The sequence below is a fragment of the Ochotona princeps genome, chromosome 9 (genome assembly GCF_030435755.1).
Source record: "Ochotona princeps isolate mOchPri1 chromosome 9, mOchPri1.hap1, whole genome shotgun sequence".
Classification (NCBI taxonomy): domain Eukaryota; kingdom Metazoa; phylum Chordata; class Mammalia; order Lagomorpha; family Ochotonidae; genus Ochotona; species Ochotona princeps.
In genome coordinates, this window is record NC_080840.1 from 33,323,706 (window position 1) to 33,347,374 (window position 23,669).

Sequence of the window (23,669 nt, forward strand, 5' to 3'; positions counted from 1 at the left end):
GGTCTCCTCAAAAGTCATCCAAGTATGCAGTGCACTTACATCTCTACTTCCAGATCAAAGATGGACTACTAATGAAACCGTTAGCTGTATCTTGACAATAGGTTGCTGGACTCTCTGCCATCGTCCATGCCCACAATTATGAACATGTACTGTTGATGAAGAACTATGCTATAGCAACAATATAGGGGAACTCGGTGGTTGGGAGGGATTTAGGGAGGAGAAAGGGGAAATATGGACTTGTATCACAGAATGACAATAATTTAAAAAGAAATAAAAATAAATTTTTTAAAAAATGTCATCCAAGCAGAAATAATAAATTACATTAGAGTTGAGTGGAAAAATGATTTCATGCAAATACAAAACATAGCCAGAGATTTCTGTCAGCTAGCAAAATTAGATGTATTGATTTAAAACTTGGTGTATTAATTTATGTATTAGATAATTCAATTTTTCAAATAAAAACAAAACTGAGGTTCCACCTAACACCAGAAAGAATCGCCCATATACAGAAAATTACCAACAACACCTATTGCTGAGGGTGCGGAAAAAAAGGGAAACCTACTCCACTGCTGATGGGAACGCAGCCTAGTGTAGCCACTACAGAACTCAGTATGGAGAACACTTAGGCAATTAAAAATTCACCTACCATATGACCCAGCAATACCACTTCTAGCAATATATCCCAAAGACTTGTTACATGACAAAGCAACATGCACCCCAATGTTTATTGCAGCACAATCAACAATCACAAGAACATGGAAGCAACCTAAGTGCCCTTCATCAGAGGACTGGATAAAGAAACTGGGGTTCATCTACACTACGGAATACTACTCGACGATTTAAAAAAAAATGAAATACATTAATTTGTGGCCAAATGGGCCAACCTAGAGACCATTATGCTAAGGGAAATTAGCCATTCCCAAAAGGTCAGATACCATGTCTGATTTGATATAATATAATATAATATAATATAATATAATATAATATAACATAATATAATATAATATAATATAATATTTTATATTTATATATATATATTATATGTCAAGTCTAGAGATACCATATGTGAATCTTACTCTGTGTTAATCAGTGTTACTTCACTTACCCGTGCCAAATGTAACAAGAACTTGTGATATAATTCATTAATCAATTATCCACAAGAGGTTGATTGTTTATAATCACCTTAGATGGTCAAAGTCCCCTGTATCACTGTTATTAGTACTGCCCATAAAAAACTAAGTCTTAATCCTCATTGTACCTCATTAAAGGCCTCAGGATACAAGAATTAACCTACAACGAACTGTCAGTCTCCTACACGGCTGACAGAAACTCCAGTGGAAGCATGATGGACTTGGGAAAATTCACGATGGACACACATTATGAATTTAGAAGGGAGTGGAGGGGAAGAAATTTGGGGGAGATGAAGGGGAAAGCCCACTGCCAACTAAATTGTAACAAAAAAACCAATAAAATAAAAAAGATAATTTGATTTTTAGACATAAGTCAAAAATGTTCACTTTCAAAAAAACATAATACAACTTGAGCATAGTACACATATGGATTTGCATGATAAAGTACTAGTCTCTATTCATACAAATTTTCCATAGCATTGACAAGAATATTGTGCTCTTACCTGTATTTTGGAAGACTTCATTCATCAAAGCTTCATTTACTCCTGAAGAGCTAAAACTCCCAATATGAGACCAACTCTGATAGACTGCTTGCAGCAGAAGTGTCTGTGCTCTTGTAGCTTGAATTGTGAGATTTGGAAGTTCAAATATACCTTCAGTTACAGCAATCTGAGATCTTTTAGACCTACACAAGTAATAGAATAACAAAACAGTATAATGGCTTATAAACAATGATTGAACAAATAAATCAGTCTGCACACAAAGTAAGGATTTGCATTCAGAATATTGTGAAGTAAATTAAATCTTGTAACACCACTTTAGAAACCTAAAATAACATAAAATATAAACTAGAATATATAGAATTATATATAACTATAATTTCTCAATCAAGTCAATTATCAAAAGTAACAATGAAAATAATACTAGTTGCTATGGTAGAATGATAGCTGCTTATCAAAGGTCCATGTACTGAGGGCTTGATCCTCAAAATATTAGTAAATGACTAACATTAAAATCAAGTAAAGGTAGCTGGACTCTATGCTTGGTATATGTTTGCAGGGAAAGAATCTTGATTGAATTTGAACTGTAATACTGCACCAAGGTGGAGAAATCCACCAGGGGGGAGGGGCGTGGGGAGGGGTGGGGGGACTCCCAGAGCCTATGAAACTGTCACATAATGCATTATAATTAATAAAAAAAAAAGTAAAAAAAAAATCAAGTAAAGGTAGTTTTATACATTTTATGTATAAAAATCGGGCCTATAAGATGTCTTTATGTCATTCGAAGCAAGCCATCAGAAGGTAGGTCTCCTGGAAGGCAAGTTATAAGGACTAATTGGGGCTTATCTTTGTCTGCCTCACAACTCACCAAGTGAATGTACCTCCATACACACCACACCACTGCCACTCTCACCAGATCCCTCAACCAACGGGGCTGTGCAATGTTGAACAGTTAAACTCCAAAACAGTAAATTTAAACCTTCTCTCCTCCTAAGCAATTTCCACACATATTTTAGTAAAAATTAACAAAAAAGCTAATTCATCTTTTAACTATTACACAGGTCCTACTTGTAGATATGTATTGCTTAAACATTTTGTACCTATTAATCCATCAATAAAGTATATAGTTAAAAAAGCTGGATATACAATGTAGAAGAATGAATCAGATTTCTACTTCACTGTACATGAAAATAAACTCAAAAAGGACCAACGACCTAGATGTAAGACATGAGATTATGAATAAAACAAAATGTAGGGGAAACACTTAACAACATTAGGAAAGGAAAATATTTTTTGAGTAAGAAACCAAAACCCAAAAGCAAATCTAGACAAAACAGATGACAAACTAAGAAACACAGCAAAGGAAACAACAGAATGAGAACCAATGGAAAGGGAGAAAATACATGTAAGCTTTTTAATTCAATAATAATTAATATCCTAAATATACAGAACTCAAAAAACACAACAGCAGACATTCTAGCAATCCCATTAAGCAACGAGCCAGGATCTGAACAAACATGACTCAAAGAAAATATAACTGGCCAACAAAGACGAAAAAAAATACTTACTAGCATTAGCCACCACGGAAATACAAACCGAAATCACAATGAGACATCACTAAAATTACTGATTTTTTTCAAAAAGTAAAAACGCTCGAGGAGGTAGAGATAGGCCTTAAACACGGTGAGTAGGAATATAAATTTTTTTGCAGATTTACTTACTTTTATTGGAAAGGCAGTTGATACAGAGAGGATGAGAGATAGAGAGGAAGATTGGAGCTGAACCAATCCGAAGCCAGGATCTAGGAGCTTCTTCCAGGTCGCCCACGTAGGTGCAGGGTCCCAAGGCTTTCGGCCGCCCTCCATTGCATTCCCAGGCCACAAGCAAGGAGCTGGATGGGAAGCAGGGCTGCCGGGATTAGAACCACCACCCATAAAGGATCCTGGTGCGTTCAAGACAGACGTTAGCCAATAGGCTACTGCGCCAGGCCCAGGAATGAAAATATTTAGAGCAACTACAGAAAACAATATAGGAACTCCTCAATAAATTGGAAACAGAACTGACAGATGATCCAGCAATGTCACTGAAACATATATTCCAAAACCATTAAATCATCATATTGAACTGATACCTGCACACTCTGTTTATTGTTGCACTATGCATAACAGCTAATATATGGAATCAACCATGGGACCCATCAAAGCTTGAGTAAATACGTGGCATGTATATACAATGGTTTATTACTGAGCCACGAAAAAGAATGAAATCAAGACTTTTCAGTAAAATGGATGAAGAATCAGAAGACACTTATGTGAAATTAGCTAGATACAGGAAAATAAACACAATTTCTCCCTCGTATCAAAATTTTTAAAAAATCCTGTACCAGAGCAAAAGTACATCTTAGAATGTTACTGAGATGGATTTAGTCACCCTTCTGTTTCTTCAACCTCACAAACTTCAACGATTTATCACTTTCCCAATCACATCCACATACAGAGACCTATACAACTCCTGTCACCTCAAAAGCTTCCGACTCCACTTATGATAACCATTGCTATGGACATAAATTCAAAATAAATACTAAGGGCTCAGCATGATAGCTCAGTGCCTAAGGTCCTCGCCTCACACGTACCAGGATCCCATAGAGTGCTAGTTCATGTCCCCGCTGCTTCATTTCCCATCCAGCTCCCTGCTTGTGGCCTGGGAAAGCAGTTGAGGACGGCCCAAAGCCTTCGGACCCTGCACCCACGTTACTGACCCAGAAAACGATCCTGGCTCCTGGATGGGCTCAGCGCTGGTTGTTGTGGCCACCTGGGGAGTGAATCAGCAGACAGAAGAATTTCCTCTCTGTCATACCTTCTCTCTGTAAATCTGCTTCTCAATAAAAATAGATAATCTTTAAAAAAATAAAAATAAATATTAATTAGCATTGCCCAAGGATTCAGCACAGTGTGAATGAAGCCAATGGGGAAAACCTTCACATTCATGTATACAGAACAAAAAATAGATAAAAATTCTTCTCCTTTTTCATGCTATCATTGTAAGTTATATCCCACAAGTCTCTCTGCTCCAAGAAATCAAGGTCCTGGGAAGAAAATGTACTGAGTACACAGACAAAACCTTAATGATTTGTAGGTTAATAACACAAATGCAGTACCAGAAAAGTATAGAGAGGTGAAGGAAGTAGAAAAATGCTTATGCAAACAATGTCCATATTTTTCTAAATGTGAAAAAAAACTAAAAATGCAAAGACCTAAGAGTTCAAGAAAACCTTCAACTTTAAGAATATAAAGAAAGTTGAGTGTTTAGCCTGGTACTTGGGAGACCAGTGAAGATGGCTGCATCACCACAGCAGAGCATCGGGGCTGGACTCCTGGCTCTACCTCCCAATTCCAACTTCCTACCATTGCAGGTCCTCAGAGCCAAGACTGAGTTTTCACTTTGTAGTGTTTTGGGGTCTGTTTTTTTTTTTAAAGGTTCATAAAGACAAACTGTGATATACTTGTTGCTATTTTATCTACTTATGTCCCAGATTAAACATAACTCTTTTCAAGATTCAAGTTGAGGAGAATCAAGATGGCAGAATAGGGTAAGGACACGTTTATACAGACGGAAAAAACATTGAATCAGGATGAAGCAGAGAGGACATATTTCAGGTTGTAGGAAAGGACAGAACAGCAGCAGAGTGGAACCTGGAGACTGACAGACACAGGAAAGCAGCGGACACAACACTGCGGTGTTGCAGAGACTGATACTCCAGCACGGCGATCTGAACTCCACAGCAGCCAGAACTCCACCAGCAACCAGGTGGGAAGGAGCTTGGGAGGTGAACCGAGACAAAGAACTGTCCGTTCTGCTGGTCCATTTGATTTGACCAGGAGCAGAGAGAGAGCAGCAGATCTCAGACGGGCAGTGTGAGAACAGGGTGGATTTCACAGCCCAGTCAGACTCCTAGAGCTGAATTGGGCGCCATTTTGTGTAAAGAGGAAAGGGCAAGGGAGAGGATGGAGCATGCGCTGAGCTAGGAGTGAGCTCATTTCTGTCTCAGTGAACTGCAACGACATGGCACTCTACGGGTTCTACCCAGAGCAGGTCTGGGATAGCCCTCGGATCTGACGGCCAACAAATCAAGAACCTTAGTGGTTGTACATCAGGCGCCATTTTGGGCACTGTGCCAATAGCTTTGGGACTGCAGGGGACAATAGTGAACTGCACATGTGCTGATCTCGCAAGAACTCACAAAGTTCTGTGAATTGCGCTGGTCCCGCAGGAAAATACCGACTGTGGCATCGTACCGGCCAAAATAGGTTCGTGTGGCAACCAGACCTAACGTCCAACATGTTCTGGCAAGATCAGCGCCACCAACAACCTAATTATATAGGACACCTGGTGTCTCTCTAATCCTGGGACATGCTCCAACTGAAAGTGGGAGAAAGGTTGCAGAGACAATGGTGAAGCCTCAGCACGGTATCACAGGAGGTGGAGAGTGGTGAGCCAAGAGCTGGGGCTGTGGAGACCACCGTGGAAATCTGACATAAGAACCCAAACCTGGATCTTGCTGGAAGTTTTGGCACAAGTGGCTGCAAGCAAAAAGGTGTGTACCAATTGCAATAAGTAAAATCGCATTGTAGCCCTGTGGGTGACACAGCTTAGAAACCTGTCCCAAAGAGAAGGCTCTGCTAACCAGAAGTAAAATGACCAACAGCAAAAGAAGAGACAAAGGCACAATGCATAGTCCCGAAAACTCCCCTGCAAGGGAGCAAAACCCTATGCCAACCTCAGAGTTAACTGAGGAAGACATCGAGAAAATGCGGCACACAGAATCCGTAAGACTCATTTTAAAGCTTCTGATCAAAAATGAGAAGCTCATGCAAGAGTTCAAAGAACTTAAGCAAGCAATAAATCAAATCAAGGCTGGTATATCAGAAATTAAGAACACAGTGGAGCAAATTAAGAGGACAGTGGAGAGTCTCCAAAACAGAATGAAGCAAGCAGAAGAAAGAATCTCAGAATTGGAAGGTATTTCCTGTCATCAGGGGAAAGCAAATAAAAAGCTAGAAGCAGAGCTGGATCAGGCCGAAAAAAGTATCCAAGAATTGAAAGACACTGTTAAGAGGCCAAATATAAGAGTTATGGGAGTCCCAGAAGGTGCAGAAAGAGAAGCTGAGTTTGCAAATGTATTTAGTGAAATAATAAAGGAAAATTTCCCTAATCTAGAGGAAGAATTGGGAAACAAGTTCCAGGAGGGGCACAGAACTCCCAACAGGCTTGACCAAAAACGATCTTCACCACGACATGTGATCTTCAAGCTCTCTTCAATTGAACATAAGGAAAAAATCCTTAAATGTGCACATGAAAAAAAGCAATTGACATATAAAGGAAAGCCAATTAAGCTCACAGGAGATCTCTCACAGGAAACTCTACAGGAAAGAAGAGAATAGAGTGACATATTCCAGATTCTAAAAGAAAAAAATTTTTGGCCTAGGATAACATATCCAGCAAAGCTTTCTTTCGTCTTTGAAAATGAAATAAAATTCTTCCACAGTAAAGAAAAGCTAAAGCAATTTGCCTCTTCCAAACCTGCCCTACAAGGGATACTTAAAGATGTTCTCTTCACAGAGAAGAGGAATAGTACCTACCAAAGGCAAATGGGAAGAACATCCCAGTAAAATGACAACAGAAGACTAAACCAATGAACAACCCATTCCTAAAATGACAGGACCAAAGTACCACCCATGTATATTAAACTCTGAATGTAAATGGCTTAAACTCAATCAAACGTCATAGATTAGTACACCGGATTAAAAATCAAAACCCATCTTTTTATTGTCTGGAGGAGACTCACTTCAACAAATATCAGCAGAAACTATATCACATGGGTTTTGTTTTCTGTCAGTTTCATCTCTTCAAAACACTTCCTTCTGATTAAATCATTCAATGACTCGCAGATCATGCAGTGGCATCATTTTCTTCAAGAAGGTTCTTGATTTTCATTTCTTCAGCTACACATTAGTCATTTAGTAGCATGTTATTTAACTTCTTGATGCTAATTTTTTTCTCCCAGATGTTGATTTTGTTTTGTGGCTCTTCATTTAAGGGGATGTATAGTAGCTGTGTAATGGAGACTGTCATATCTAGTAACATGTTATTTAACTTCATGGCATTGTAAATTTCTATTTTTCTTTTCATTGTTGATTTTGTATCACGAATTTTCATTTAAGGGAATGTACAGCAGCTGTGTAATGGAGACTGTCATATCTAGTAACATGTTATTTAACTTCATGGCATTGTAAATTTCTATTTTTCTTTCTATTGTTGATTTTGAATCATGACTTTTCATTTAAGGGGATGTATGGTAGCTGTGAAATGGAGACTAACATTCAGATGTGAGGATGTAGTGTGGCATGCATTTCTACTTTCAGACAAAGATGGACTTACAATGAAACTGTTTACTATATCTTGACAATAGGATTCTGGACTCTCTGCCATTGTCCGTGCCCGCAATGATGGACATATGACTGAGTATGAAGAACTTTATGTTAGTAATGATATAGCGGAACTGGGGGGAGGGACCTGGGGAGGGGATAAGGGAATATGAAACTGTATTATAAAGTAATAACAATAATAAAAAATGTATTAAAAAAGAAAAAAAAAAGATTCAAGTTGAAGCTGTTCTCTAAAAAATACCAGCAAACACTAATTGCCTATTCTGTAGCCCTCTATTATTTTTGAAATGATTTAGCAATTTTAAACTGTCAATGAACACAGCAAAAAAAATTAAAAATTAAAAATCTGTCTTCAAGCAGCTTACACACCAATGCAGGACTCAATTTTAACAATCTAATTATATAAGTTATAAACAGTACTGAAAATACAAATAGAGCAAGACAGATGAAACGAGACTGCTGCTGAGTGAGCAAAATTTCATATATAGTACCTAGATCTTACTATAAGGACAGAAACCTGAGAAATCCTAAAACAAATTAAGAGACAAATATATTTGTAAAGTGTTTCAGGCAGACGCAACAGTTTGCAGTGGAAATGGGTCTGGGAAATCAAACCAAAAACAAAGAAGCCTAAGTATTCATTTGATAAGGTGCTCACTCATTTGGTTTTCTATGACTTCTAGCTATAAGAAATAGCTCAACAGGACTTCTATGCCAATTCAGTGGAGATTCCATCTAACTCTGATTCAACAGGGCTTGATTACCCAGGTTTACTGCATTTTTAAGTATCTCTTAACTTCATCCTATGGGTTTATCCTGCAAGAATTTCTACATAAAACACTTGACTGTAAATGTGCCAGTATTAAAACGGTAGAATCTGTAGATGACAGGGTCTATTAAAGGTAATTAGATCTTGGAGGCAGAGCCCACGGAAGGGATTAATGCAATGTGATCCAATCTGGTAGAAGTTAACAGTGTCCCAGAAAGCAGGTTGTTACAAGACAAGTGGGTCTGATTCCTCATCCGTCTCCTCCTTCCTGTCTCACCACGAGATTGCTCCCTCATGCTCCTACCAAGGTGCCATACATTTCTTGAGGGAGCCAGAGGGCTGAAACAATGATGCTGCCTGACTGTGAAGTTCAGCACAAATACTTACGCAAAGTGTTTAGTGATCTTAAGTCACTGAAGTAATTCTGTAACAGCAACACAAATCAGACTATTAAACCCTACATTCGATATTTTGCAATTAAGATACTATATGTAGGGGAAAAAAACTAATTCTGGCAAAAACTACAATTTAATTTTACCGGGGGAAAAATTCAAAAATGGGGCTGGCGAAGTGGTGTAGTGCAGCATCCCACATGGGGGCCAATATATGTCCCAATTGCCCTGCTTCAGATCCAGCTCCCTGCTTATGGCCCAGGAAAAGAGCAGAGGATGGCCCAAGTTCTTGAGATCTTGCACCCATGTGGGACACCAGGAAAAAGCTCCCAACTGTGGATCAACTCAGCTACAGCCACTGTGGCCATTTGAGGAGTCAACCACCAGAAGGAAGACCTTACTCTCTTCTCTCTGTAAAACCTGTCTTGCAAATAAAACTCCATAATTTTTTTAGAAAAGTTAAAATTTGTTTCTAGGCTTAATTTCCTACTCAAAGCCAGGTATACTATAGTAAGCATCTGACTAAACGCCAGTTAAGATATCTGTATCCTACATCACAGTATCTGAGTTTCTGCTCCCATCCAATCTCCTCCAATCGCAGATCCCAAAGGCAACAGTTTTGCCTCAAGTAACTGGGCTCCTAACACCTGTATGAGAAACAGAGAATGCAAGCCAGTCCAGGGCACTGCAAGCATCTGGAGAGGAAACCAGCGTACCAAAATACTCTTTTTTTTTTTCAAGATTTATTTTTATTGGAAAGGCAGATATACAGAGAGGAGGAAAGACAGAGAGGAAGATCTTCTGTTTGAGGTTCACTCCGCAGGAGGCCACAATGGCCGGAACTGAACCAATCTGAAGCCAAGAGCCTCTTCCAGGTCCCAAAGCTTTCAGTCCTTGACTGAATTCCCAGGCCACAAGCAGGGAGCTGGATGGGAAGAAGGCTGTCAGGATTAGAACCAGCAACCATATGGGATTCCAGCACATGCAAGGTGAGGACTTCAGCTGCTAGGCTACTGTGTCAGGCCCTCTGCCTTTTTTTTGCAACAAAAATTTTAAAAGAAATCACGTCTTGTCCCTCTGTGCTATGTTCTTGAATTTTTGTTCAAAATCTTCAAAAATAATTTCTACTTACGCATTTTTCAATAACTTGTTAGAACACTGAAAAATCAAATCTCTAATACTATGGTAGCATGCAGTTGCTAATAATTTCACAGATTTTTAAATGCTTCTAAGTTATTAAGATGAAATACTTATACATTCTTATGTGTCAGTCAAGCCATATTGATAACTGCATATCAAATAATCTAACATGCACATAATTTTTATATTCTTGATTATTAACTACTCCAATTAAAATATATTTGTCTTTTTTAACATGGCTTATTTCATTCTGCCCCAATTTTTTAAATTTTTAGAAATTTATTTTTATTTATTTGAAAGTTACAGTGAAAGACACAGAGACAGAGCAGGAGCTTCCACTGTCTGGTTCACTCTCCAAATGCCTGCCACAATCAGGGCCGGGGCTGGATAAAGCCAGGAATACTGCCAAGTGGGTGGTGGGGACTCAAGTACTTGAGCTGTCATTTGCATCCTCCTAGGGTGAACATCAGCATGCAGCTGGACTGGAAGCAGCAGCAGCCCACCTTGCTGCAAGCTTTCCCACAAAGATACATTAGTAGGATACTAAGACAATTAGGGAACTGGGAACTCTTCCTCTATATAAGAACAAACAGCTAATCTAAGCACTTCGTTCTCATTCAGGTATACTATTACAATTAGGAGGTCCTCTACTGTAGCAAAAGCTGTGTTGTTTTAACTACCGCAATAATTATTTGTAAGGTAAATTACAGATGGAATTCTTTATACAAGAGGGTCTTTACTACTTCACAATAAACTCAGCTACTGTATATCGTATTCTAACTTTCAGTCCATCATATGCCACATAAATAGTTCCCAAAAGGGTAACACAGACTGAAAACAGAACTTCAACAAATGCAAATTTGTGAAGACTTTTATTCTACATTTTAGTGATTCCCAAGGGCAGATGTAATTTCTTAGTCTGATTTAATACAAATAGTAATTCACTTATTACAAAAGATTTTACTAAAAATAGGCTAATTATAACCTGCACATATAACATGCTTTGGATCTGCTTTGCTTTTCAGTCATAACTGATCATAAAAGTATATTTCATTATATTTATATTACATAACCTAGTGGCATTTCATCTAAAACAAATAATAAATGATCTGTCAAAAAGAAGATATCTTACACAATGTATCTGCTATTGAAACTATTAATATAATAGTACCATTTTTTTTCTCTTGGCTTTGTCAATTCTGAAATGTCAGCACCAAGTAGTCATGTATCTACTATTCAATTCAAAGAAATATACTGCTCAAGAAATTCTCAAACATCAATAGCTTTTATACTTTTTCAAACTATCTGAGGGATCCATTAAAACTACAATAAATGTGTAGTTCTTCTGATTTATACTGCTCCACATTCATTAAACTAAGACTCAATATAAATTCACAGAAAAAATCTAACTTATGGATTCACTGCATTTTTTGAATTATTGAATCTATTTTAACATTAGTTGACTAATATAAATTAACTTAATGCCCATCTCTCATATCTAGAAATATCCAGAATTCTAAGTCTAAACATGTATTAATTTCACAGAACAGGTTTTAAACTATCAACTCAAACATTACTCTCTAGAGAAAAATAAATCCTAGTGTAACTAGTGGGATAAACAACTCATTAAAACTCAACTTGGACAAACTCCAGGATAAATTGAAAGTAACAAGAGCACGTAGGCCTGAAATGTATGGTAGCATAGAGTGAGAATCAATATGCCCTAATTAACAAGTGCTGTAAAAGAAGTCTGTCTGTACTGTTTACTCACAAGCACACAGCTCAAGAAATTTCTGGATGACTATTTCTTAAAAGAAATTATTCCATCAAAATTTTAAAAAATGAACTGTACTCTTAATACTAAGGCAGAAAAATTAAACAATCCAGTTAACTTTATAGGAGTATCATAAAATGTTTGCCATATAATACACTTAAAGAACAGCTATCCATTCTTCCACAGTCAACCACACCTCAAAGCAACTGAAGAAATATTCTAACAGCTGGATCTAAAGACTTGATGTGAAATTCACAAATGCAAAAATTCAACGTATAAAAGGGTTCCTGAAAAAATATACATCCTATAAATCAAGATTAGTAAATTTTCCAAACTAGTATCAGTACAACACTTTGCTAACTCAGAATTGATAACAACTTTAAAAAAGAATTTCATATATATTTACAATGACAACTTAAAGGTCAACATTCACTGAACATAAAAACATTTTTAAGAATCAAATGGTAAATAAAATAAAAATTATCCTTCCTCCAACTCCACTTTCCAAAAATAGCCACAAAAACTGATGAGTATACAAATGAGCATTTGTGATTTTAATAGGAATACACACAACTGTATCTGCCTTTTTATAACTAACATTTTTAGATGACTGAGCCTTTTCTATGTGAATACATAAGCATCTACCATGGTCCATTTAACATATGTATGATACCGCAGCAAATGAGCACATTTCAGGAGTACTATGTCAGAATATCCCTTTCTCAACATTATCTCAAGTATTAACTGTTATATATAAATTTTAATTGAAATCATCATTTAAAATCACTATTAAACACAAATTGTACCCTGCTAATTCTCTTCTGTGACCCCAGCATCTCACATGGACACCAGTTTGAATCCTGGCTACTCCATTTCCAATCCACTCCCCGATAACGGGCCAGGGAAAGTAGCAAATGACGGTCCAAGTGCTTGTGTCACTGCATCCCCATGGGAGACCCAGAAGAAGCTCTTGACTCCCAGTTTCACATCTGCCCAGCCATGGCCACTGCAGCCATATGGAGAATGAACCAGGGATACAAGATCTCTGCCTTCCAAATAAACTATTAAAAAATAAATTTCAATAAAACTGCCATGAGATAGTATTTCAAATGCATAAGAATGCACAGTCAAAAAACAAAATTGTGAATGCTGTCAAGGCTCTGAAAAAAACAGGATCCTTCATACACTGTTGGAACAAATGTAAAAATGATGCCACACTGCAGTATGTTCACATACGTGCAGCCTTCAAGTGTAAATAAATGGCTCTCAAAGCCTCAAAAAAAAAAAAATGATGCCACACTGGAGTAGCAATTGCCACACTAGTAGTTAAACAATTCTATGGTAAGAGAAATGAAAATGTAACCCTGCACAAAAACTAACAATCCATATGGCATTACTCATAGCAGGAATAAAACTATAACCAACTCAAGAATTTATTAACTAGTGGATAAATACACAAAGCATGGTTAATCATGCAATGGATTAGTATCATACTTCAGTATCCATGTCAGACTGCAGGCAAGACCCTTCTTCCCATACTAAAAATCAAGACACTCAAGTACTGCGTAAAAAATGGTATAGTAATTGCCATGACCTAAGTACATCAACTGATTTACTTTAAATAAAATCTGATTTAAAACATAATGCACGGCCCGGCGTGATAGTGTACTGGTTAAAGTCCTTGCCTTGAACACGCTGGGATCCCAAATGGGTGCCCATACTAATCCCTGCAGCTCCATTTCCCATCCAGCTCCCTACTTGTGGCCTGGGAAAGCAGTCGAAGATGGCCCAAAACCTTGGGATCCTGCACCCACATGGGAAACCTGGAAAAAGTTCCTGGCTCCTGGCTTCAGATCTGTGCAGTTCAGCTCTCTGCCAATGTACTTCGACGAACAGCATTAGATAGCTCAAATGTTTGTGTTCCTGCCCCAGTATGGAAGACTCAGATGCAGTTCCCAGCTACTAGCTTCAGCCTGACTCAGGCCACTGGGAGAATGAATCAGCAGATAGAGGACACGACTCCCTCTTGTCCACACTCCCTAACTCACTCCTCTCTTTCTCTACTACTATGCCGTGCAAGAGTAAATATGTCTTTAAAGGTAAAAAAGACTACACATACTCAGATGTAATACACTTAACATTTCTGATCTGCCATTGGTTAAATCTACAGCTGTGGAATCTACAGAGATGGAGTGCTAAATGTGACATCCAGCAATATAAATTAAAGACTGATACAGATTTCAACATATAAAAACAACCACATACTCTAAAATACCTAAAAGAAAAGGCATAGCCTTAACAAAAAAGTAAGTATGTTACTCTGAGGTTGGGGTGGGAACAGTGATGAACCATGAGAAAGAGAATTGAAGTGATAGGATTATGATGAGTAGCAAACATTAACTTAAATGCCATTGATTTATATGCTTAAAACAGGTAAGTTTTCTGTTATGTAATACATACCTCAATAAAACTATCTTGAACAATTCTTTGGGATAGCTTTGGCTATTCATGGTCTCTTGTGTTTCCAGATAAACTTTTGAATCATCTTTTCTATTTCTGAGAAGAATGTTGGGATTTTGATTGGGATTGCATTGAATCTGTGTATTACTTTTGGTAATATGGACATTTTGATAATATTGACCCTGCTGATCCAGGAACAAGGTAAGTTTCTCCAATTTTTAGTGTCTTCTATTTCTTTTAATGTTTTATAGTTTTCATCACAGAGGTCTTCCACATATTTGGTTAGATTATTTCCTAGGTATTTAAGATTCCTCTCCACTATTTTAAAGGAGATTATAATTACAATTTCTCAGCCATGGAATTATTGTGTACACTAGTGCCATTGATTAGTGTTCACTAATTTTACATCCTGCTACTCTGGCAAAGTCTCTTATGAGTTCCAATAGTCTCTTAACTGAGCCTTTTGGTTCTCCTAAATAAAGAATCATGTCATCTGTAAATGATAATTTTAGCTCATTTCCAATTCAATTCCTTTGATTTTGTACATTGCTTTGACTGTTACGAAATCTTCCTTGTATGCCTCTCCTGCTTAAGGTTTTCAGCATGAAGTGGTGTTGGATTTTATCAAAAGCCTTCTCTGCATCTACTGAGATGATCATATGGTTTTTATTTTTTAATTTGTTGGTTTGGTATATCACAAATATTCATTTACGAATGTTGAACCATCCCTGCATGCCAGGGATGAATCCCACCTAGTTCAGATGAATGATTTGCCTGATATACTTTCAGATCCTATTTGCTAATATTTTGTTGAGGATATCTGAGTTAAGCTATTTACATTCAGTGTTAACATTCACAGGTGGCAGTTTAGTCCAGTCATTTTAGCAATGGGTTGTTCTCTTAGTCTTCTGTTGGCCTTTTAATGGGATTCTCTGCACATTTGCCTTTGGATTTGGCAGTTGTTTTTTCTTTTCTCCATCAAGAGAACATCTTTAAGCATCATTTGTAGGGCAGGTCTGGAAGAGACATTCTTTGATCTTTTACTTACTGTGGAAAATTGTATTTGATTTTCAAAAACAAATGAAAGCTTTACAGAGTATGTTATTCTGGGCTCACAAATTTTTCTTTTAGAATCGAATATGTCACTCCATTCTCTTTTGGCCTGTACAGCTTCCTCTGAGAGGTGGGCTATATGTCTGATTGGGGTTCCTCTATACATCAATTGCTTTTTTTTTCAATTTGCACATTTAAGGATCTTTTCCTTATATTCAACTGAAGAGAGCTTAAATCATGTGTCGTGGTGAAGATCGCTTATGATCAACCTTGTTGGGAGTTCTATGCCCCTCCTGGATGTTGTTTCCCAATTCCTTTTCCAAATTAGCAAATTTTTCATTTATTATTTCATGGAATACACCTTTAAATCCATCTTCTCTTTGTGTGCCTTCTGGAACTTCAATAGCTCTTATATTTGGCCTTTTAATCGTATCTCTTAATTCTTGAAAACTTTTAGCTTTATCCAACCCTGCTTCCAGCTTTGTTTCTCCACTGTCACAGGAAATATCTTCCAATTCTGAGATTCTTTCTTCTGCTTCATTCAATTATTGAGACTTTCCACCGAATTTTTAATTTACTCTGTTGCATCACTCATTTCCACTTATTCGGCATGATTTTGTTTTAAGTATTGTTATTTCCTGTGTGACATATTCCTTAAATTCCTACACGTGCTTCTCATTGTTGATAAGAAACTTTATAACAACTATTCGGAATTCTATATTCTCCATTTCCTCAGTTAACTCTGAGGTTGGGAGAGGCTTTTGCAGGGGAATTTTCAGTAATATTCATTGTGAGTCTGTCTCTTCTTTTGCTCTTGTTCATTTCAACTCTGATCAGCATGATCTTCTCCTTAAGAAAGGTTTCTAAGCTGTGCTACCCACTGGTCTAAGGGTTGTTTTATTGATTGGGTTTCACCCAGTTCTTCATTTGTTATTGTTTGTGCCACTCCCTCTATTAAATTTCAGGTCTGGGCTCTTGTGCTAGGCTTCCATCACAGACTCCCTCTGTAGCCCCAGCCTATCATTCACTATTCTTTGCCCTACTGTGATCCCACGCTGTGGCCACACTGTTGTCTATAGCACCTTTCTCCCACTTCTGCTACAAGCATTGCCCCGGATTAGGAGATACCAGCTATCCTAAGTAACTGGGTTGTTGGTGGTTGCCAACACCTCCTGGCCACCCAGACCTATTTTAGGTGAAACCTGTAGAATGCCATGGTGGAACTTTTTCTCTGGGGGACCAGTGCAATGCACTAAGGTGGAAGTGATTTTGTTCCCAGTTTAGCACTTGCACAGCATGCTATTGTCCCTGCAGTCTCACTCGATCATTAAGATTAACACTTTGAAATACTATTGGCAAAAAAAAAAAAAACACCACTCAATATATATGCACACTTCTTAAGCAAACACTAAGTATTAAATACTATTAGATAGTATATAATAATATAGCTTAAAACAACTTTTTATGAAGTGAACATCTAATATGCCAACATATTGATATTCATTGTCCATTCGAACATTTGCTATGTAGAAACCAAACACAACATACTGGGCTGGGTCTTGACATAATTCCATCTATGAATTTGCATTTTGGACTTTCTACATATTATATCCCATAGTAACATTTCATTAGAAGAAAGGATTCTCCTGGGGTGCTTGGGAAGCTTGGTGTGACTTCTCCCCTTAACTCTCCCCTCCTCCCAGATAAGGAAGCAAAAGAGAATGTCAAAACAATGGTCTCACTCACTTTCCTCTAGCCCTTGACTCTTTGCACTTTCATGATATTTGTAAAAATTACCAAAAATAAAATTTATAAAACTAAAAAAAAAGGATTTCCAAAAAAGAAATACTAAATAAATCACTAACACATAAAAACATCAGTAACTATCAACAATAAAAAGGTAGTATGTTAGTAATCCCAGGACTGGGGAGTGTGTCATGGCTAAGTGCATTTAGCCACAAGTTACAACATCTACATCGCATATAGCACAGCCAGATTGAGTCCTGCCTGCTCCATTTCCTTGCTTGCCATCCAGCTTTCTGTTTATGCTCCCTGGAAGGTAGTAGATGATGGTTCAAGTGTTTAGATCCCTGACACACAAGATGGAGACACAGAGGCAATTCTAAGCCAGGCTTCATCTTGGCTATTGAGGCCCGTTGGGGAATAAACCAACATACAGAATATCTCTTCTTCTTGTCACTCTGCCTTTTAAGTAGATGAAAATACTTAAGGATATGTTTTTAAAAATTTCAAGCCTCAGGGCCCCACCAAGTAGCCTACTGGCTAAAGTTCTCACCTTGCAAGCGCCAGGATCCCATACAGGCATCGGTTCATGTCCCAGCAGCCCCACTTCCCTTCCAGCTCTCTGCTTGTGTCCTGGGAAAGCAGCTAAGGATGGCCCAAAGACTTAGGACCCTGCACCCATGTGGGAGACCCAAAAGAGGCTCCTGGCTTCAGGTAAGCTCAACTATGGCAGTTGCAGCCACCTGGGGAGTGAATTAGTATATAGAAGGTCTTCGTCTCTGTCTCTCCACCTCTCTTTATATCTGGACTTTCCAGTAAAAATAAAGAAATTTTTTTAAAAATTTCAAGTCTCAGAACAGAAATGATCCTACTGTCTAACTTCTATCCAATGTTGCTGCTATTTAAAAAGAAAATGGCTACAATATGAACAAAGAGGTATGTGACATCTCTTCATATTAAAAATCATGAGTTTTTTCTGAAACCTCCAATCTTCCTCTCACGGTTGTGTCTCCTCCACAGGTGATAAACTTCAGTATCATTATCTAACTAATGATACACACTATGTTTCTCACTAGCTCATTGTATCTTACTAATGGGTTGCATACAATGATATAAATATGCCATTATTTGTTTACCTGATCAATGGGGTTTTTAACCAATTTGAAATTGGAAAAGTCTTATTCTCAATGCATCTCCTTAATTTTATTTAATCTAGAGGCAAACAGAAGTGAAGGCAGAATCGGACAGAGCCACTATCCACTGGCTCACACCTCAAATGCCCCTAAAAGCCTGAAGAAGGAACAGTAGGAAGCCTCACACCAAGAACCAGAATTTTAGTAGGGGTCTCTCACATTGTGGCAAGGATCCAAGTATCTGTTCCATTACTTATTGTTGCCTAGGGCATACATTAGCAGAAACCTGGAATGAGCAGAAAGCAGAACCCCAGCACTTCTATTTGAGATGTGAACATCCCACACACTACCTTAACCTATGCATCAAATGGCCAACTCATGACAAAATGCTTATATCTAAAACACTTAAAAAGAATACTCTCCTATCTTAGAAGAAAAGACAACCCTTTAAGATCAAACAAGTTCAACAGGCACTCAACACAGATGGATACATTAAACACATGAAAAGGACCTGTATCTATTCATCAGGGAAAATCAAATTAAAACCACAATGAAGGGCAGGCATTCAGCACAAGCTGCTAGGTAATTCCTGCTAATATGTGCCATGGTAGGCAGCAGGTAAACAAATACTTCAGTTCCTGTCTCCATGTAGGAGATTGTGTTCCTGGAACCTGACTTCGAACAGCTCAAATCATGGATATTGCAGGGAGCGGATGGAAAATTTCTCTCTAATAATTAAAATATTTGTTACTCAATCTACAACCCAAAAGAAATCACAGAAAAAAAAATATGGTAAAATTTTTGGAAAAACAACAAGCTACAAGTCAACATATACTCAGGTCCCACATAGATGCAATGAATACAGAGGTCCTGTGAATGTTAAAACAAAAGAATGACAAAAGCCAAAAGAAGTGACATAAACCAAAGAAAATTTTGCCTATAAAAAGCACACGAAGGGCTCAGTGTGGTGGCTTAATTGGCTAATCCTTACCTTGCAAGTGCCATAATCCCATTTAGGCACTAGTCTGTGGCCTGGCCTCTCCACCTTCCAGGCTCCCTGCTTATGCCCTGGGAAAGCAGTCAAGGATAGCCCAGATCCTTAGGACCCTGCACCCATGAGAGAGACCTAGAAGAATCTCCTGGCTCCTGGTTTGACATGGGCTCAGTTTCAGCCATTACGGCCATTTGGGGAATGAACCAGCTCATTGAGGATCTTTTTGCTAAATCTGGCTTTACAAAAAAAAAAAAAAAAAGACAAAAAGCACTGGGAGAAATGGCATTATCCTACAAAGAATATGTTCAGAGGATGTGATTCATTACCAAAGCTTATCAGAGCAACATATGAAGGGTGAAAATTAACTAACTTATATCCCAGAGAAACAGTATGCTGAAAGATGTATTAAAAGGGGAAAAAAGCAAACCAAGACAAGGAGGGAGAGTATAACAAAACATTTCCAGACAAGTCTAGATAAAGCCCAATCTTGGAGGTGCCCAAAATGTTTTAACAATCTTTATTATAGCAGCTATGAAAAGCAAAATACTATAGTAGTGAGAAGAACATAATTATAACTCTCAAGAATTAGTCAAACAAGTAAACTTGGTTGCAGATATAGGGTAAGAAACATCATGTTCCTAAATCTGTATTGTGAAATTTGTTTACTTATATAAACTTCAAGCTAATCTAATAAAAGGCATTAATCATCAAAACATGATTAAAGAAATTTAAAGGCAGTGATTTTTAAAAAAACAATGATTTAGCTATATTCAGTAAATAGTAACCAAGACATCCCCCTTTAGTAAATATACTCACAACTTACAATTCTTTTGAAAACAGAATTCTAAGTTTCAATCTCCCAGAAACTAATGAAACACAGACATATTTAAAAGATACTGTCACTAAAACAGAATGTTGTCATGGGATAACAGTCTCCATTGTTGCACACAGACAAAACCAAATATTAAAAAAAAAAATCTCATAGGAAGACAGCCAACATGTAATAATATTCAATATTCAACGATAAAATTTAAGGCAATCGTCTGAAAATGAATGCAAATGGTAATTTGCACACCAATAAACAAAGAATTTTACTAAACTTATTTAAACAAGGGAATTAGAAAATGGATCACATTTGCCTATACCACTTCACACCCAACCGATCATAAAACTGCATCAGATTTTCCAAAATCCAAATCAAAAGAAATTCTATTCACTGATCCAACATTTTCATGCTTGTTAACATGTCAAATGTCTTATATTATGAACTTAAAAGTAAGGGAAGGGCCCAGCAGCGTGGCCTAGCAGCTAAAGTCCTCGCCTTGAACGCCCCGGGATCCCATATGAGCACCGGTTCTAATCCCAGCAGCTCTACTTCCCATCCAGCTCCCTGCCTGTGGCCTGGGAAAGCAGTCGAGAACAGCCTTGGGACCCTGCACCCGCGTGGGAGACCTGGAAGAAGTTCCTGGATCCTGGCTTTGGATCGGCATAGCACCGGCTGTTGCAGCTCACTTGGGGAGTTAATCATTGGACAGAAGATCTTTCTCACTGTCTCTCTTCCTCTCTGTATATCTGACTTTCCAATAAAAATAAATAAATCTTAAAAAAAAATAAGGGAAAACTAAACTGATAGAGATTAAGGTTATGCTCTTTATATCCTTACAATTACATACACATAATTCTGTATTATATAAACCTTTTTAAAAACTAGAACATACATATTTTCAACTGGTCACATACTTAAACACATCAAATCAGAACCAAAACACAGTAAGAAATAAGAAGTACTAATACCAGTAGCATATGCAGTCTGGCCAGATTCTCCAATATTTTATGACTTCACTAATATTCTAAATAATTACTGTATTTTATAATAAAATGAAAGACATTAACCATACAAATGAACATTTTTAACTTCATAATCGATTGACCTTACCTATAATGTAGCAAAGCATTTACAGTAACTAATTTACATCTCAAATGAGCCTAGGAGTGACTTTGCAAGTTAGCATGGGGACAAAAAACAAGGACATCTGACAAAAACATGTTCAGAACTAACCGTTTTCAGTGTTAATTGAAAACTCTGAGCTATTAGTCATATAAAGATTACTCAGAAGGCATTTTTCTACAAAAATGTTAAAGTATAGGTGTTAATTTAAAACCATTCAGTTCAGTCAAGTCCACAGAAAAATCATTAACACCATTCCAGGGAAGAATATCTAAAATAAAAACAAAGACCAGATTCATTTCTAGTACCAATCTCCCAAAAGAAATCTAAGTATAAATATTACTATAGATTTGTATGGCAAAATTATTCTGTCTGCTATGAACAAATAATATTTCAGGCCTCAACTGCAATTCAGGTAAAATGTTCATGTTCACTCAAACCATCACTAGGAATAAAGTTATCAAATTGAACAATATATATATAACCATTTTAAATTTTTAAGGTTATTCTTGTCTAAAAATTATCTTCCTGTCTAAAAAGTATCCTACTTCATTTACTCTGCAAAAATACCAGAGTTCATTATCTCATATATAAAAGCTGTATTTTTATGTTTCATTTTTATTAACTATTTTTTAATTAACTTCACAGAAGATGCTCAGTGGAATGAAATCAAAGCATGCTTATGTATATAAAATCAAGTCACTGAATACTTTCATAAAAACTGAGAATGCTACGTGCCTCATTCTCTGACAGTCTGTGCAACAGCAGAACCCCAGATAGCCTAATAAAGAGAAACCATCACCAGCTGGCTTCGGATAAAGAATGAAGAACAAAGGAAGAACACTGGACTGCCAGAAATCCCCACTCACACTCTACAACGTGGCAAGCTGAAATACATACTTGCCTCACAACACATCAATTACCCTAGGTGGAAGGTAAGAGACTGCAGGAAGACAGGAAAGGGCTGATGAACTGGAAATGGGACAGCAGGAAATTTTCAGGGTGATACAAATGTTCTGTATCTTGATTTTGGTGGGGTTTTCACATGACTGTGCATTTTCTAAAAATCACTCATCTATATAGATAAAAGTGAAATTTCAATGCATTTTAAAATTTTAATTTCAAAATGAAAACAATGTTGCTGAAATATTAGCATACTTAATATAGCAAAACCACTAAAGGAGTTTCTATAATTATATCCTAGACAACTTAAAAAGTTGATGCTTGCTAGGTTATACACATTTTCAGGTGTCATCAAGGGTCTATGGTATATGTTTTTAAATTACTTCAGAGACTTAACACAAATACAGTAAGTGTACGCTGAGAAATTGCAAAAAATTAAGTATTCAGTTAAAAATATTAATATTCACACTTCCTGTTGCCCCAAACAGGCAAATACCCATAAGTACACAACAAAATTCCAGTATTTAATCATCTATATTACTATAAATAAAAATGGAAGATATTCAGATGATAGCATCCAAAAGTATGTATCACTCTACAGTCTGTACAATTGCTGGAATAATTAAAATAGTAAAGCTTCATTTATTTTTAGAAAGACTAACCAAAAAAGGTAATTAAACTTAAGTGGCTCAGTTAGCTTTTCTTCCTAAAAGTTGATTAAAAGTACTGGTTTTTTCAAAAATCAGTTCATCTACAAAGTAAATGTTTGATCAACTAAATTCCAGCTCAATCCATTTTATACCACACACTAGGTACTCGGTGACAACTGCAAATAGGAAAAACAATAGTCAAAATACAAAGTTGATAAAGCCCTAAAATGACGATTTCAAGATTAGTTACCAAAAACTTAAATTTAAAAACAAAAAAACTGTCCCACTGCAGGTTCCATTCATCTTCCTGACAAATGCCTAGAAAACTCTGCCAGACTCAAAGCTTATAGTTAAACAAGATTTCAGTGAAAATAACCACCGGGAAAAGGAGCACAAACACCATTCCCACTTTGATGCTGTCTCAAAAAAACACACCAAACTTTATTTGAGAATGAAGAAAGAGAAAAAAAGATTTTCTACAAAGTTCCCACAGTTTCCAACGTAAATGCTAGCAAGATTTCAAAACCGGAATTTAATCATCTGTGCATATGGGAAAGGATAGTGACTTGTAAGCCTGAACAAGAAAATGACAAAGACACAGAATCAAAAATAAGCTAGCTATCTACATGTGCTA

The 23,669-nt window shown here is 37.1% G+C and overlaps 1 protein-coding gene across 6 annotated transcripts in view; it reads right to left on the bottom strand.

Moving 5' to 3' along the window:
- The window catches only part of VPS13B (vacuolar protein sorting 13 homolog B), a 657,044-nt gene that overhangs the window by 518,536 nt on the left and 114,839 nt on the right, over positions 1-23,669 (bottom strand). For all 6 annotated transcript variants that reach the window (XR_009246065.1, XM_058668587.1, XM_058668588.1 and 3 more), the window contains exon 17: positions 1,634-1,815. Coding sequence is in view for 5 of the 6 variants with exons in the window: in XM_058668587.1 (XP_058524570.1) it covers positions 1,634-1,815 (182 nt within the window). In the remaining variant the exon portion in view is untranslated. The remainder of the gene's footprint in view (positions 1-1,633; positions 1,816-23,669) is intronic.